Here is a 15,383-nt window from a genome sequence, read left to right on the forward strand (position 1 = left end):
TTAAGTAGGGTAATGGATATAAAAGCCTTAATGAAGCATAGTGGTAGATCCGTGGTGGACCTTCAAAAATGTTATTTCCAGTTTTCAGTCAGACAGACATCACCATGGTCACTGAAGAGATCACTGAAGCCACCGGCATGTCTCTGCCCAGGGTCAACATGGGGGAGGGGCAGGCTGGAGAGAAGGGAGGTCAGTGAGAGGAGGCAGCCATGAGGTGGATAAGGAGTCAGAAGTCCTAGGTTCGGGCTTGTCTCTGACTTGCTGTGTGATCTTGGGCAATTTGCTTAAGCTCTCTGAGATGCCATTTCCTAATGTGTAAAAGAGGGACGTTTATATGAAACAATGCTTGTAAAGCTTATTGTGGTGCTGGCTCAAGAGAGTAGCTGGGCTTCTCGGTCATCCCAACCACTGAGTGAAGTGATGCCTTTGACCTGCGCCCGGGACTGAGGAGAACAAAGGGGAGGAGGGGCTAGCCTGAAATCCGGAGACCAGGTTTTGGGGCCCTGGAATTGGCCAATTCCCTCATCCTCCAAGATAAGCCGAGGGTCGGGTCCGTTGGGCTGGGGAGATAATGACCAAGGCCGTTACTCTGCAATCAGGCTCAGAAGTGACCTCTCAGATACTTCTCCATTTGCAGGTCCCCTGGGAGGAGGGGAAGAGATCCAGGCCTTTTCACCCTCTGGGCTGTCTGTCCCTGGTGCCCTGAGCACTGGAGGGCTGGCCTGGAATCCAAGGAACAAATATGCACCGCCCAGCTAGTGACAGAGTTGAGTCACCCACCCTGACAAGCCCTCTAACTCTTGGAAGTGATATCCAGCAAATCAGGGCTCAGTGCTGGCCGGCCTCTCCTGGGACTGCAGTACATTTGTCTGGAACTTGATTGATTACAATGTTGACACTTTTGTTCATCGTGGTGTTTTTGCATTGATTCTGATTTTTAAGAAAGACTGCATTAAATATTTACTTATCCCAACTACTGCATTCTTTGGTGTCCCCATAAGTTTTGCAGCTGAGATGAATGCCTCACTCACTTCCCATCAGTCCTGGCCCTGGTGGTGACAAAGGGCTGGTAGGAGATGAGGAGTTGGGGTCGGGGGTTGGATGGCCCACAGAGTGTCCAAATGACTCTGCATGAAGGTTTCCAATCCAGCTGCTGCCTCCTGGCCAGAAGACAGGCTTCGAGGTTGGACAAAAGAGCACGTTCTAGCCCAGCAATCCTCAACAGGGGCAATTTTGCTTTCTGGAGGACACCTGGAAAATTGGGGAGACATTTCTGATTGATGTGACTGGGAGAGGCATGGTTGAGAAATTGTGTGTAGAGACCCAGAGAGGCTACTAAATGTTCTACAAGATGCAGGACAGCCCCCTACCCCCAACAAAGAATTATTGGACTCCAAATAGTAACAGTGCTCTCAATAGTTGAGAATCTCGATCTAGAGCCACAGCAGGGGAGGGGAGGGTATAGCTCAGTGGTAGAGTGTGTGCCTAGCATGCATAAGGTCCTGGGTACAATCCTCAGTACTTCTGCTAAAAATAAATACAAACCTAATTACCTTCCCTGCTCCCAAAACAACAACAACAATAGAGCCACAGGAGAAAGGAAGGAGCTTAAGTTTTTCACATATTAAAAGTGAGAAAGAGAAGAAAAGGGAGGAGAGTGATTGAGAGGAAGAGAGTGAAGGAGGGAGGGAAGGGGAGACACAGAGATGTTTTGGAGCCTAAAAGACTTAGAAGTCCCAGTCCCCCCACTTCCTGCGTAACCCCAGTAAGTCACTGTCTTTCTCTGAATCTCCTCCTTCACACCTGCGAAGTAGGGCCAATCATATACTCTCGTGGGACTGAGGTTAGGAAGGTGAGGACTCAGGGACGTGATGCACAGAAAGTACCTGGTCTTGTGATAAATGCTCAGGAAGGCTGCGGCTTCCCTTCATCTCCTCTCTCCTCCCTTTGTGGTCTCCCTTCATTTGCTGGAATTCTGACCAGAGGAAGGCTGCTCCTGGGGTTAAAGAGCATCGTTCAGACTGGGATACTTTAGTGGGGGAAGGTATAGCTCAGTGGGAGTGTGCATGCCTACTATGCACGGGGTCGTGGGTTCAATTCCCAGTGCCTCCATCAAAATAATAAATAAATAAGTAAACCTAATTACCTCCTTCTGCAAAAAACAAAAACAAAAACAAAAAAACAAAAAACGCAGACTGGGATACTTTAAGGGCACTAATAATAATTATGCCTAGACAATAACAATGCCTAGTCATCTGGGGCTTTCTCAAGCACCCTAGGGTGTTTGGGCACCAATGTATGGCAGGAGGCAGGTCCTCAAAGTCCCAGCAGAGAGCAGAGCCCAGGGGTGAGAGGACTGAGCAACCTCTTATCAGCTCTACTGCCCCCCACCTCCCCAAGCCTGGGGCAATCATCCTGGCCTCTTCCTACTTCCGCAAAAGTCCAGTATAAGGGCCACCTCTGGGCCCCAGCAGCCAGAGGCACTGAGAGTGGAGGCTTCAGACTCTCGGGGGTAAGCATTTCCTCAGCTGCCCAGGGAGCAGGGTCCAGGCCTGGGAAGAAGCTGGACACTATACGGCCTGGAAGGCCTGTCCTTAGGACCATAATAGCATTTGTCCTTCCTTCTTCTTCAGCTGTGTGAGTGAAACTGGCCCTGAGTGTGATCGGACCTGTTCCCGCAGGGGCCAGGGTCTGAGCCGAGTGCTGTTCCGGGAACCAGGGACAGACCTTTCAGGACTTCTGTACTCAAGCTGACACCCCGCTGTTCTTTTTCTGATTCTCCAGCTCAGGGGCTGTTCACTGGAGGAGAAGGAAGCCCTTTAGTTTGTCCTTTATTATTATTTTTTGAACTTCTTAGTTAGTTTGCTCTTTAATCAACCAGTCAAGCAAACGTTGTGTCTCCACTGTGTGCCACGGTCTGTGCAGACATACAGAACATCCCCAAGGAGGGAAGGTGAAGCTGTGTCTTTGTCTGAGACTGAGTGAACATGAAAGGTCACCTGCTCCTGCCCCTCCTCCTGCTGGGGACAGTTTCTGCTCTGTATCTGGGTAAGTCCTCCCCTCCCCTTCTCATCCATCTTTCTCTTTTCTCTTGTTTCCTGCATCTTTTTGGCTCCCGTGGGGCCAGGGCCATAGCCTCCCCTCTTCAGTTGACTCAGCCCATCTCTAGTTAGATTTCTCCTGGACTCAGAACTGTGACCTGAACTTTCTATCAGGGCTCCTTTGCAAGGAAAAACACCCACCTGAGAAGATGAAGGCCTTTTCACAGGTGCTTCCTCCCACCCCCAAAATACACATGTGGTGTCAGCCAGTGTCACGTTCTCTTGCATTTGTGCGATGTGAGAGTTCTCCCCTTGTCCAACCCCCTGGAAATCCTTCCAGTTTTGGTTCCAGATGGCACCTCTGGGAAGGCTGAGTGGGGCTGCCAGAGCTGTCCGTGGTCCTGGAAGAAGGGAGAGCTCAACCTGATGGCCGTTACCTCTTCTTCCCAGAGAATGATGCCCTTCATCTGGGCAGCCAAGAGACACAAGCAGACATGAGCCAGGATCTGGAAATCTCTGGGGAACAGGAGGGAGAGTTGGCTCTGAAAGATGTGGTGCTTGAGTCAGAAGGAGAGGGAGAAGAGGCCAACAATTCCAGCTGTCAAGACACCTTTGAGGATGAGGAGGCCATGGAGTCAGACCCAGGAGCCCTAGACAAGGACTTGCAGTGCCCCAGGGAAGAGGACACAGTTCAAATTCCACGCAGTCCTGGGTGCCAGACCTGCCGCCGCTTCCTGTTGGTGCGGACCCCAAGGAGGTTTAGGAGTGCTCAGGTAAGTGGCAAGGAGGCTACTGCGGAGGACCTGAGGAGAAGAGAGTGGATTAATCTCTTGTTCCCTATCATTTAGACTAGTGGTTTTCAAAGCCTAGCATGGATCAGACTCTCCTGGAAGTCTTGTTAAAACACAGGTTTCTGGGCCCTATCCCCTCAGTTTCTGATTTAGCAAGCCTGGGGCTTAAGAGTTTGCATTTATAACAAATTCCCAGTGATGGTATTGCTGGTTTGGGGACGGCTCTTTGAGAACCACTGATCTATATAAAAGGCTTTGGTATTACATATACCTGTGCTACGTCCTGTCATGGGCTATGGACAAGCCACTTCACCTGTCAGGGCTCCTGTGTCTTCCTTCATTTGTAAAACAGAGATGTGTTGTACCACCTCTTAGAGTTGCGGTGAGGATTAAATACTACATGGAAAGTATTTAGAATAGTCCCCGGGTGGTTGTAAATTTTCAGTAAATGGTGGCTGTAGTTATTCTGAGTCTTATTATTTTTTTGCAAGACGTTCCTAGCAACAAATAAAGGGGCAAGAGACAGGATGGGGGGGGGACAACAGATCCCTGATTTCTGACTTGAAAAGGCATGTGGGGTCTCTCCTGGAGACTCAGGGACTCAAGGCAAAACAGAGTGGGTTCCCAACGCCACCTCTTCTCTGTGCAGAATGTCTGCAGGAGGTGCTACCGAGGCAACCTCGTCTCCATCCACCACCTCAGCTTCAACATTCGCATCCAGCAGTCTGCCTGTGGGATCAACCAAGCACAGGTCTGGATCGGAGCCTTCATCAGGGGCTGGGTAAGTGAGGGGTCAACTCCCAGGCACTGAAAGTTCTTTCTGATTGCCTCAATGGAACTTGCTGGCATCAAATCTCAACCCAGCAGCTGACGTGACCTTAGAGCGGTGGGCAGTGATGCACTGCAGCTGGCTGGTACTGACTTAGGAGAAACTGGTTGTGGGCTTCTCTGTCTAGCTCCATGTTCAGTGACTTCCTGCTTGCAGCTTGAAATCTGCCATGGTGGATTTATTTACACCAAGGAAACTGGCAATCATCACAAACCAGGTTTCTTTCCTCCTTCTGCCTCTCACCTTCCCCAAGAGCGGGTTGTTAAACGTTTACCAGCACACCCCTGGTGTCAGGAGGGAGATTCTGTACCCAGCTTGGTCCCTTACTAGCTGAATGGCTTCCTCCAAATTGCCTTGTCTCTGAGTGGGGTCCTTCTTCTCCCAGAGTGGCCCTGGGATTGTGGACGAAGGAGTGCCATTATATTTGCTACTCAATTGTGGTCCACAGGCCAAGAGTATCCATATCACCTGGTAGCTTGCTAGAAATGCACAATCTTGGGTCCCACCCCAGACCTCATGAATCAGAATGTGCATTTTAACACGATCCCTAGAAGATATGGATACACAGTAAAGTCTGAGACGCCTACTCTGTGTGGCAGCTGAAAGTGATGGTTGCTCTTCCATTGTCATTGTCTACAAACCCTCAGGGATGAGTCTCTAAGGTACCTGGCTCTCAGCCAAGTGGGCGGTGAGAGAAGACACAGTGTCAGGAAGTGACACTCAGTGGGCATCCTCTGGAGCCCCAGAATCTGTCTGTCTTCCTGGACCTCTGCCCTCTGACCCCGCCTATCTCTTCTCTAGTTTCGGTGCAGGAGATTTCGCTGGACTGATGGGAGTCGCTGGAATTTTGGATACTGGGCCTCTGGGCAGCCTGGGCAAGGGAGAGGCCGTTGTGTGGCCCTGTGCACCAAAGGTGAGGAGGGCTGAGCACCAGGGCAAGGGGAAGGGGTGGTGAGGTGAACTCCCACACGCGTCCCTTTGAGCTGCCCGTACACACGTCCCCACACCCACACCTTTCTCCTCAGATGATGGGGTGTCCAGTGTGGGGGCTAGATGGGGGCTTTCTGTCCAGACAAAGCTGGCTCAGGGCCTGGGGACTCCTTTCCTTCCTCTGATATGACAGCAACAAGGAGTGAGTATGGGACAGATGGGTGTAACAGATGTGCATGTAAGGTGTGGATGAAGGAAGAATTGGGAATTAGGGATGGCTGACATAATTCACCAGCTTTGAACAGCATGGTTGCCAGATGTGAAGGAGCTTACTTCAGTGGCTAGGACCACATGGACTAGAGTCCGACTGCGGCCATGTACATCCCGGCTTGGCCACTTGCCAGCTGAGATACAGGCAAGTTATCCTCCCACCAAGCCTCAGTTTCCTCATCTGTGAAATGGGTGATGATAGTACCGACCTCTTGGAGTCATTGTGAGGATTAAGTCCATATTAAAGCCCTGAGCACAGTGCCCCTGCAAGGGAAGAGATCAATAAACGTTGGCTAGGAGGGGTGTGGGGGAAACTCGGCTGAGAGAGCCCCATGATGGCAGGCAAAGGAGACACATGAGGTGCCTGCGGAGGGAAGGACGGGGCACAGGCCACACTCAGGTGAGCAGCTGACATCACTGTGTTCTCTACCCACAGGGGGTCACTGGCGACTAGCTCGATGCAAACGTCGTCTGCCCTTTGTCTGCGCCTTCTAAGCCAGAAGCACGTAGACTTCTGCCATGGAGCCTCTCCCGTCACACCCTCCTGGCTGCCCCTGCCCCACCCTTGGCACTCTTGTTTCCCAGCCTCTCCAGGTCATAAAGCCAGACTTCCCACAGCATTTCCTGACTCCTGTTTCTTCGTTGCTCACTCTGGGGGACTCCTCTGGGTTGGAAAGTCCTGGAAGTACTCACTCTGGCTTTGTGGAGTGGGGTGGGACTTTGAGGAAAGATGGTGGAGTAGGGTGCCGGATGGGTGGGGGTGGGACAGGGGTGGGGTGGGATGCGGGCGGGGTCCTGGGGTGTTTGGCTGCAGGGCCACTTGGGGGTGAAGTGTGGACTAGGCAGGACTAAGTCTCCTCTTTGAACGCCCTTCTCAGTCCTGGCGCCTCCTGGCACCAAGGATTCCACCCGTCCCCACAGGCTCTGGGGAATGAGCTCTTTTGGTGGGGTGTGGGGATTCAGGTTGGGGTGCAGGGTGGGGTGGGAATGGGATGGCTTTGCAAAGTGAAGGCACTGTCGCTGATTCAAGAATTGGGTGGAGTAGCGAAGTTCCTTCCCACTGCTCCAATAACCACTTGGAAGGAAGGAGAAATAGTCGCTGGGGGCAGCCGGCGCCTTGAGACCTGCGGCTTCTTCACCTCTGATAATGGCCTGCGTGTTCCTTCTCCCAGCTACATGGGGGTGAGCTCTAGGGACCCAGCTTCTTCTGAGAGGGGTTCCCACTCCATTCCCAGGAAGGTGGCTGTGACCCTTCCCACCCCCCCATCCTTCGTCCTCTCCCCCATCCCCAGCCTACACACATTACTGCCTCTTGGGAAGGAGGGCCTGGGGCCAAAGCCAGGGCATCTGGTAGCCGCGCGGTTCTGCAGCCCCAGGTCTCCTCTGCTGCTCCCTTTCTGAGACCCTGGGGACATTGAGAGAGAACGCCGTGGCTGCTCTTTGCTCCAGGCTGAGCTCCAGCAAGGATCTGGGCTTGATGCAGCAGGAAGTTCAGACTTGAAACTGAGGATTCAGAGGGCAGAGAGCCCTGGGTTGTGGGAGAGAGAGAGGGAAAGAGAGAGAGAGACTTCTTGAGGGTGTGGTTCTACGTGGGGCACAGGGAGAAATATTTCTGCAGGTGTGTGTGTATCTTGGTGTGTATACCCGTGTCTATCTGTGTAAATATGAATCTGTATTTGTAAATGTGCATAAATCTGTGTGTGAGTCAGTATGTATTTGTGTGTTGTTTGTGTGTACATTTTATACATCTTTATTTATGGTTATACTTGTATGCCTGTGTACCTCTTTAAAAAATTTTTTGGGGGGGTAGGTAATTCGGTTTTTATTTACTTATTTATATGGAGGTACTGGTGATTGAGCCCAGGATCTCGTACATGCTAAGCACGTGCTCTACCCCTGAGCTACACTCACCCTCCCTGTGTACCTCTTTGAGTGTGTGTATCTGGGTAGCTTCCGCGCCGGAATCTGTGTGTGCATGCATTTGTGTGTACCTCTGTGTCTTTGGCCAGTGTGTTTGGGAGTGTGTATACACATCAGTGTGTGTCCGAGCATACCTGTGTACAGGTCTACATTCGTGTGTGTACACGTGCGTATCTGTTCAGCCACCTGATGAGATGTGAAGTTTTAGGAACAAAATGAACAGTTTCCCCAGATGCACTTTGTTTCTAAAGGTGCTGGAGTTGAAGGAGCAGGATGGGATGGGAGAACCCCAAGGGGAGTGGCTGGTGACCAAGCAGCAGGGAAGAGTCCCTTGAACATGAGCTGGCCTCTGGCAGCATGAAGATGGGCCTTGGTATTGCCAGGAACCTCACCCATGCTGGGCCCAGGGACAGCCTCTAGGTGAAGAGGCCTGTCCTCAACACAGGGTTCTGGCCACCTGCCTTGGATGGAGATTGGGTCAGGAAGCTCCAAATCACAGCATGTCAGCCTCCCCAAGGGCATGGAAGGGGGGCTGCCTTGGGGTCAGGCCCCCACCCAGGTCCCTGCACTGTGTACTGCAACAAGCTAATTCTTGATTATCTGCTTCTAAAAGAAGGAGAAACAGTTGCGGGGGTGGGGGTGGGGGGGTGGGGGGAGCGGTGTGGGAAGGATGAGCTCTGCATAGGTAGCTCCAGGACTGAATGGCAAGCCCCCATTTATCAGCCTCCACTTATCTCCCTGATGGGGAAGGGGCTCTAGCTAATCCCAGTAACCCAATATTCTCCTGGCCAAGACCAGAAGTAAAGGGAGGGAGGGGAAGGGAGGGATGGTGCTCAGACCCTTCCAAACTGAAGCTTGCTTGAGGCAAGCCAGCGTAGATAACACGTCTCTCAAATATCCATTATGGTCTCTCATTAGGCTTCAACTTCAACCATTATATATTCATTCCTTTGGCTGCTTAAGGCTTTTCAGTCTTGAATAGCCCTTGACTACGAAGCAAATAATCTTAGAAGAAACTTCTGAGTGTGTTATCTATTAATACCTCTGGGAGATTGATTGGTAACTTGCAGAGAACAAGATTTTGTGAGAAGGAACACAGGAAGAGATGATGTGCGCAACTGTTAGTGGTCATGAATCGGGGGTTGTAGAGAAGGGAGGCCATTAAAAAGGAGATAATGAAGCAGAGACTGCTGTGTTCCCCATCTTCTCTTGCCAGTATTCCCAGTATTCCTTGCAGTAAAGTTGGGCTCTGCGGCATGATACTTGAGTCTGGTCAATGCGGTGTGGTTGGGAGTGCTATAAGCCACTTCCAGGCCTGGCCTTTAAATGATGATCATCTGTGACCCTCCAGTTCTTCCTTTCCCTGACATGGCGATCTGGCATCCATGTGTCTCAGATGGCATAGCTAGCAGATGGAGGGCGTTGCCTGACCTACTTACTTTGTTGTGTGAAATCCCGCGGGTTTGCAATTTACTTGTTATTGCAGCAAAGCCTGGCTTAGCCTAACACGTACAGAAAAGGTGCCAACCAATTCCTTAGGTTCCCCCAGGCAGATGGAGCACAGAAGTCAAGATCCCAGACCCCAGAGTCAGAGAGGTCTGGGTTCAAGTCCCAGCTCTACCGTTTCAGTTTTGAACCCTTAGCCTCAATTTCTTCTATACAAGGAGGGTTGAATTAGACAATGTCTGTAACACATTTAACCCATTGCTGGGCTGTGGCAAGTTACCACTGAACATTTGCTTTTATGCTGAGATGTCATTAGACATGAGTGAGGGTTCCAGTTCAGATTTCCATGTATTGTAAATTTCACTTTCTATCAGATAGGATTAATGATAAACCATAGCGAGCTTACCGGGGTTGGTGTGAGGGACCATGTGACAATGTTGGTGATTGTGCTGTGTACACAGTGATGCAGCAGAAGTGAGTTAGCTACCGGCGTGACTACTCATATCAGCCCTAAGTCTTGCACACGGAGCCATAACCAAGTTCAGGTGCGGGGAGGACGTCAGGCTCGCACACACACGAGTTCAGGCTCAGGATGGGCTGATGAACCCGTAGGAGGACCACCCCAGTCCGGTGGGAAGGGAGGGGCTGGAGGAAAGTGTCCCCCCAGAACAGAGATGCCTGTCTCCTCCCCAGAGAACCTCCCTGTGACCCCAGCCTCGACCCAGCCTCTTGAGAGCTGGATTCACTGGGGACACCTGTGGGGCTCCTGATTGGAGAACTGAGTGCTGCCTTCACTGATGCCTCTGCTGGTCAGATCTCCAGATGCTGCCTGATTCCCCAGGCTGCCCTGGGGAAGGTGTTACCCCACCATCCTGAGGATGGGGCTGGAGTGAAGGCTGAGTGGGGAAAGGGGTAGTGGGCCTTGTGTGGGGGACGCTAACCCCTTCTTCCCCTGGGCTGGGGGAATGATTGGGGTTGGGCCTTTTCAAGTGCCGACAGCTTGATTCTCCCAAACTACTCCCCAAGCTGCCCCCTCCCCATTCCCTGCAACTTCGTAGAGGGGCCAGCCCTCCACGTGCAGTCCAGCTCATCTCTGCTAAGACCTTGAGATCCGGCCTGCACTCCAACCTTTCCAGAGGATTTGCCGGGAAGCCAGTGAAACTTACACTCCAGGCTGCTCAACTGCATAAGCCCCTTCTAATACTAATTTTGTAGGATTAAAAAAAAAAAAAAAAAAAAGACCCACATTGCATGCACTTCAGGCTTCAGAAAACCTGGATCTGCTCCTGAGCTCCGCCCTGGTGAGATTCCTGGGCCTCTGCTGTGGGCAAGCCACGGCCTTCCCAGACTCCTGTTCCTGCCTCCTTCCCTGCCAGCAGGACACCTGGTTCCCTTTTGGCCGCTAACTATGTGGCACTGGACAAGTCATTTTCCCTCTCTGGCCTCAGTTTGCTCATCTGTCAGCCAGAGACTCAGACAAGACGGTTCCTAAAGCGCCTTTAGTTTCTGACATTAGAAGACCAACCGCCAGGAGTCCTGACCCGCCCGAGGGCAGTGCTAACTGGGCTCCGGGAGCAAGGGGCCCGGACTTGAGTAAGCATGTGGAGGGGCCCAGAGAGAGTGAAAGCGGCCCCTTCTCTGGCTTGGGGTGAGGGAAGGAAAATTTCACGGACAGTTACGTCTCCTGTTTCCTTCTGAATCTGGGACCTGCCCAAGTCAGAAAGAGGGAGCCCCTGCACTCCTGTCTGACTGGTCTCCCCTGAAATGGGGCCTGCCTGAGTTGCTGGGGGCAGCATGGGGCTTCCTCTTTATGAAGCTGAACTCATCATGGTCAAGGTGGATGAGGCTGGAGCAGCAGGGCAGACGCCCCCTGGGGTTCTTTTTCTCCTTGTAGGGTGTGGGTGATGGAGGGAGTCAGACCTGGATTCAAATCCTCTCGCTTCCTGGCTGTGTGGCCTGAGGCAAATGACTCAGGCTCTCTGAGCCTCAGTTTGTCTTCAAAATAGGGAAACTAGTATCTACCTCATAGGATTATTCTAAGGATTAAATGAGATAATGTGTGTGGACGTGCCTGGCACTTGGGCGGCCTTTGTGGCCACTGGTTATTACTATGACTGTCTCTACTCTTTGGAAAGGGGATGACTCGGGTGCTCCTGCCCTGGGGGTTCTGGGAAGCAGGCAGGGGCGAGATCAGGGGTGAAGGTGAGACGAGGTCTTAGCAGGGAGCAGGACCTGTCTGTAGAGCACCGGGAAGGCCAGACACCTGGTCTTGGCTGTGGCCTCATGGGGTGAGCAGCAAAAATGAGAGCCCCTCCCCTCTCCCACCCTCCTTGCCCAGGTGGGGTCCCCAGTTGGGAGGCCTGGAGCCCCAGGGTGAGAGTGGGACCCAGGGGAGAGGCTTTAGTGGCCAATGGAATAGGCTCCCGAGTCTGTGGACTGCTTCTCCTCCGTGGTCTGGTCGCTGGGGTACACGGGGTTGGCCGAGGCTGTGATCTTCAGCGTCATCTCGTTCACCTGCAGACAGAAAGGCTGGTGTGATCGTGCTCTGACTGTGGGCAGGGTCCTCCTGTGGGCCCCCAGGGGACAGGCTCCTCGGTCGGGGCTCACGGCCTGGTCACTAGGGGAGCTGAAGCAAGTCTGAGTGACCCCAAGACTCTTCTCATGCACCTCAAGGGCAAACAGAAGCCTGAGCCAACCCGCAGAGGGATTTGTCCTGCTCCAGAATCGGAGAGGGGAAATGAGTGGGTGGGGATGTTGACGGTGATGACCACAGAGCCCCCAGGCTTCTCCACAGAGCCCACTCTTGGCCAGACCCCCTCTTGTCGAGACCCCAGGGAGGCATTGAGGCCCAATGTACTCCCCTTTCAGAAGCCCCCAAAAGGTGGGCAGCTGAGAGTCCCGGGGTCCAGCTCCCCTCCCCTGCCCTGTCCCTTTCTCGTGGGCCCCCCTCTCACCTCCTCAAACTTCTTGGCTTTGTACTGGTCGGCCCCCTTGAGGAAGTTGAGCAGGATGATGTCACAGAGGACGGTCCCCTGGAGGAGGAGAGGCAGGGTGGCTCGGAGGGGCGGCAGGGTGGGAGCAGGGCAGCAGGAAACACGGGCAGTGGGCAGGACTGCCCCTTGGGCAGACAGAGGCCAGGGGTCGGGGTGAGTTCTCCAGTGACGACTGACTGCTGGTTCCTCTTAGAAAAACATTCAGGGGCTTTGCAGAATGTCTTCCGGACTAGCCCCAATCCGAAATGCAGAGGGAGTGGAGGACTTGGTGGGAGGAGCAGAGGGATTTGGGGGTACAGTTCCTGGGAGCAGGTCTCTGTCTCTGCCTTGCCAGCCAGGCTCCATTCCTTGTTTAAGGCTCTCAGGTCTGGGAACCCTGGCGTCTCCTTCCCCGTCCTCACCGTGGGGAGCAGTAACTTTGTAACAGGTGGAGCGCCTGCGCCTCCCAGGCTGAGCATGGAGGTAAAGAGCTCTCCCAGACTGGAGATGTTCACGCCCGGGCGGACCCAGTAGGGAGGTGGTGGAGGAGACTGGCTCACATTCTAGGCAGAAGAGGGCTGACCGGGGTCACTTCCCGCCCACCTCTGCCAGCCAGAGCCCCGCCCTGCTGGCCTCCTGTCTGGGCGTGGAGGAGCTGAACTCACCACTCCCACGGAGGTGAAGGCCGCTACGGAGCTGATGATGGTGGGGATGATGTTGAACTTGCCGGCCTGTATGCACAAAGACAAGGGGTGAGGCTTCAGGCTGGACTTGGGCTCCCAGCCAGGGAGACCACGGAGCCCGAGGGTTCTTGGTGGGTCAGCAGGCCTCACCCGCTGTGGAGATGTGGCCAGCGAGGGTCTCAGAGCTGGGCAGTGGCAGGACCCTGCCCCCCCTAGAGGAACCTCTTTAGAGCCCAGGATTGGTCTGGGCTTCCTCCCCTGTCTACCCCATCCTCCCAGCCCAAGGACTCACATTCCCGTACACCAGCACATCGAATCGGATGCCAAAAGCCTTCAAAAGCGTGCGGTACTCGCTGCCGTTCTCCATCTTGTAGTACTTGGCAAACCTGGAGGCCAGAGGGGAAGGGAGGTCCCACTGCGCGCTCCTGTCTCTCCCACCTGAACCTTCAGGGTCCTCTAGAGCCCTACGACCCTAACCTACCGAGCAGCCCTTACTGATGCTCGGTGATGGGACACCTGCCACTGTCCTTCCCGTGTGGTTAGCTGACCTCCTGCACAAGCATTACCCTGGGGGCTCGTTAAAAAGGTAGATTCCCAGGCCCCACCCGAACCCATGGAATCAGCATCCCTGGGGGTGGGGCCCCGGACTCTGCCTCTTAAATAGTTTCCCTAAATGATTCTGATGCATGTGAAAGCGTGAGCCCTGCTAGACTCCAGCTTCTTCAGTTCTATCTGTTTGAGTGTCCCAGGGCCTGGCTCACGGCGGGGGCCTCCCTCTCTACAGGTTTGGGTTCAAAGCCTAGTTCAGCAACTTGCCAGCTGTGCAACCTTGGGCCAGTCACTTGACCTCTCTGATACTCAATTTCCTCATTTATGAGTGGGAATAATACAGAAGTCCTGCCTCAAAGGGTTGCCATGAAAATGGACTGAAACCACATGTGTGAGGGGTTTAGAACAGTGCCTGGAACAAAGTAAGAACCCAGGGAGTGTTCACTCGTGTTGGCTGGTGATATTGCTGAAGACATGCACTGATCTCTAGAGCGGTTTATAGAGCAGTTTAAAAAAGTGCCTTCAGAAAACTTATCTCATTCACCCTCTCGACAAACCTGTGAGATACAGGGACGTGACTGCTCTAATTTTCGAATGAGGCTCCCAGGGTCAATGACGGGTCCAGGGTTACCCAACTGGCTGAGACCCAGTGCTGGATTTTCCCCAGCTCAAGAATTTGTCCCCTACGCCTTCTCTGTCTGGCCTGCTGGGTGCTAGGACTGTGCTGGAGACTGAGAAGAATGATGACGTTTAATTCCCACTGAACACAGTGAGGTGGGTGCTCACAGCCCCATTTGGAAGATGCTGGTGCCGGTGAAGGGACTTGCCCGTGCTCTCACAGTTAGGAAGGATTCGAAATGCCTTGTCTTTTGGCTTCTAAAGCCATTGCATTTCCCACTGTGTGATTCTGACCACCGTGGGCAAAACTCTCACAGCAGCAAAGTGTGGTCTCTTTGAGTTCCTGTCCCAAGGCTGTGATGTAGGCGCCCGATGCCAACATCCTGGGAAAATGGTGAGGATTAAGTGAGCGGGTGCTCGCCAAAGGGCCCAGGAAGCTCTGTAACTGGCAGGGGGAGGGGGTTGACATTGGTGCCAGCTCCCTCCCTTTCAGTGCTCCCACTCCCCACAGATCCCCCAGGCCTGTCCCAGGCCTCCCCCCTGCACAAAAAGGGGGCTGAGAATCTCACTCCCTGGAAGTGTCCAGCAATTGACATGACGCCCCTCCCAGGGATGTCTGCATTCCAAACCGTCCAGCCCCTGGATAGGTCACAGGGGGAGGGGTTGCAGGCATGGGAGGAAGGCCATTTGTGGCGGGGAAGAGCCCCCCTTAAATGGAAAATATTGGCCACTGTCTGCTCTGGCTCGGGGAACTTTGGAGTCAGGCTCCACCACTTGCTGGCGGTGTGAGGCCTTGTATGTGCCTTAGCCCTCGGGGCTTCACTTCCCAGGCAGGGGTGCTCAGGCCCCCCTCGCAGGCCTATTAGGGAGGGGGCGAGCACTGAGACCAGCCCTTCCAGGAGGCATTGTCCCGATCCCTGGGTTGAAAGTCTGCCTGTCACTCCACACCCAGTCTCCGCCCTACTCTGCAGGGGCTGGGAGCCTGGCTGGCAGAGACCGCTTCCACCCAGCTCCCTGCGCTCTGGTTCCAGCTGGGTTCAGCCAGTGGGAGGCACCCCCAGGCACCCAGAGGGCAGGAGGGAAGAAGAGTCAGGGTGTTTGGCCTCCCAGCTCCTCTAACAGCAGCTGAATTCCCACCTAAGGCCCGGGGCCCGTAGAGTGGCCTGTCCTACCGTCACATCCGTGTCTCCAGGCTCTGTGACTCCTCCCTCCTCTTGCCCTGCCACCCTGGGAGGGGGCAGCTTTCCCGTGGCCACTCTGGTCCTTCCCTGGGCTTCCAGCATCCCTTTACTCGCTATACAACTTTGCAAATGGTTTCCTTCATTCAGTCTCCT

The 15,383-nt window shown here is 53.7% G+C and overlaps 2 protein-coding genes across 4 annotated transcripts in view; one reads left to right on the plus strand and one right to left on the minus strand.

The window, feature by feature from the left end:
• Window positions 1–2,380: 2,380 nt before the first annotated feature.
• Window positions 2,381–6,481, plus strand: LOC105066944 (proteoglycan 3). Of its 3 annotated transcripts, none has more exons than XM_074373018.1 (6): window positions 2,381–2,512; window positions 2,926–3,048; window positions 3,492–3,814; window positions 4,482–4,613; window positions 5,463–5,574; window positions 6,298–6,481. In XM_074373018.1, the coding sequence occupies exons 2-6, from the start codon at window positions 2,988–2,990 to the stop codon at window positions 6,354–6,356; spliced, it is 687 nt and encodes a 228-aa protein (XP_074229119.1). In that variant the 5' UTR covers window positions 2,381–2,512; window positions 2,926–2,987; the 3' UTR covers window positions 6,357–6,481. The 3 variants fall into 3 exon arrangements, with proteins under 3 accessions (XP_074229119.1, XP_010950709.1, XP_074229120.1); XM_074373019.1 differs by having other exon boundaries at window positions 2,491–2,512; window positions 2,785–3,048; XM_010952407.3 differs by having other exon boundaries at window positions 2,469–3,048.
• A 3,082-nt stretch (window positions 6,482–9,563) lies between these two features.
• Window positions 9,564–15,383, minus strand: part of P2RX3 (purinergic receptor P2X 3) — a 30,203-nt gene continuing 24,383 nt past the window's right edge. The window contains exons 9-12 of the mRNA XM_010952408.3: window positions 13,175–13,268; window positions 12,865–12,930; window positions 12,182–12,259; window positions 9,564–11,741 (exon numbers count right to left, since the gene is read on the minus strand). Of these exons, the coding sequence (XP_010950710.1) occupies window positions 11,628–11,741; window positions 12,182–12,259; window positions 12,865–12,930; window positions 13,175–13,268 (352 nt within the window). The 3' untranslated portion in view covers window positions 9,564–11,627. The remainder of the gene's footprint in view (window positions 11,742–12,181; window positions 12,260–12,864; window positions 12,931–13,174; window positions 13,269–15,383) is intronic.

Source organism: Camelus bactrianus, chromosome 10 (genome assembly GCF_048773025.1).
Source record: "Camelus bactrianus isolate YW-2024 breed Bactrian camel chromosome 10, ASM4877302v1, whole genome shotgun sequence".
Classification (NCBI taxonomy): domain Eukaryota; kingdom Metazoa; phylum Chordata; class Mammalia; order Artiodactyla; family Camelidae; genus Camelus; species Camelus bactrianus.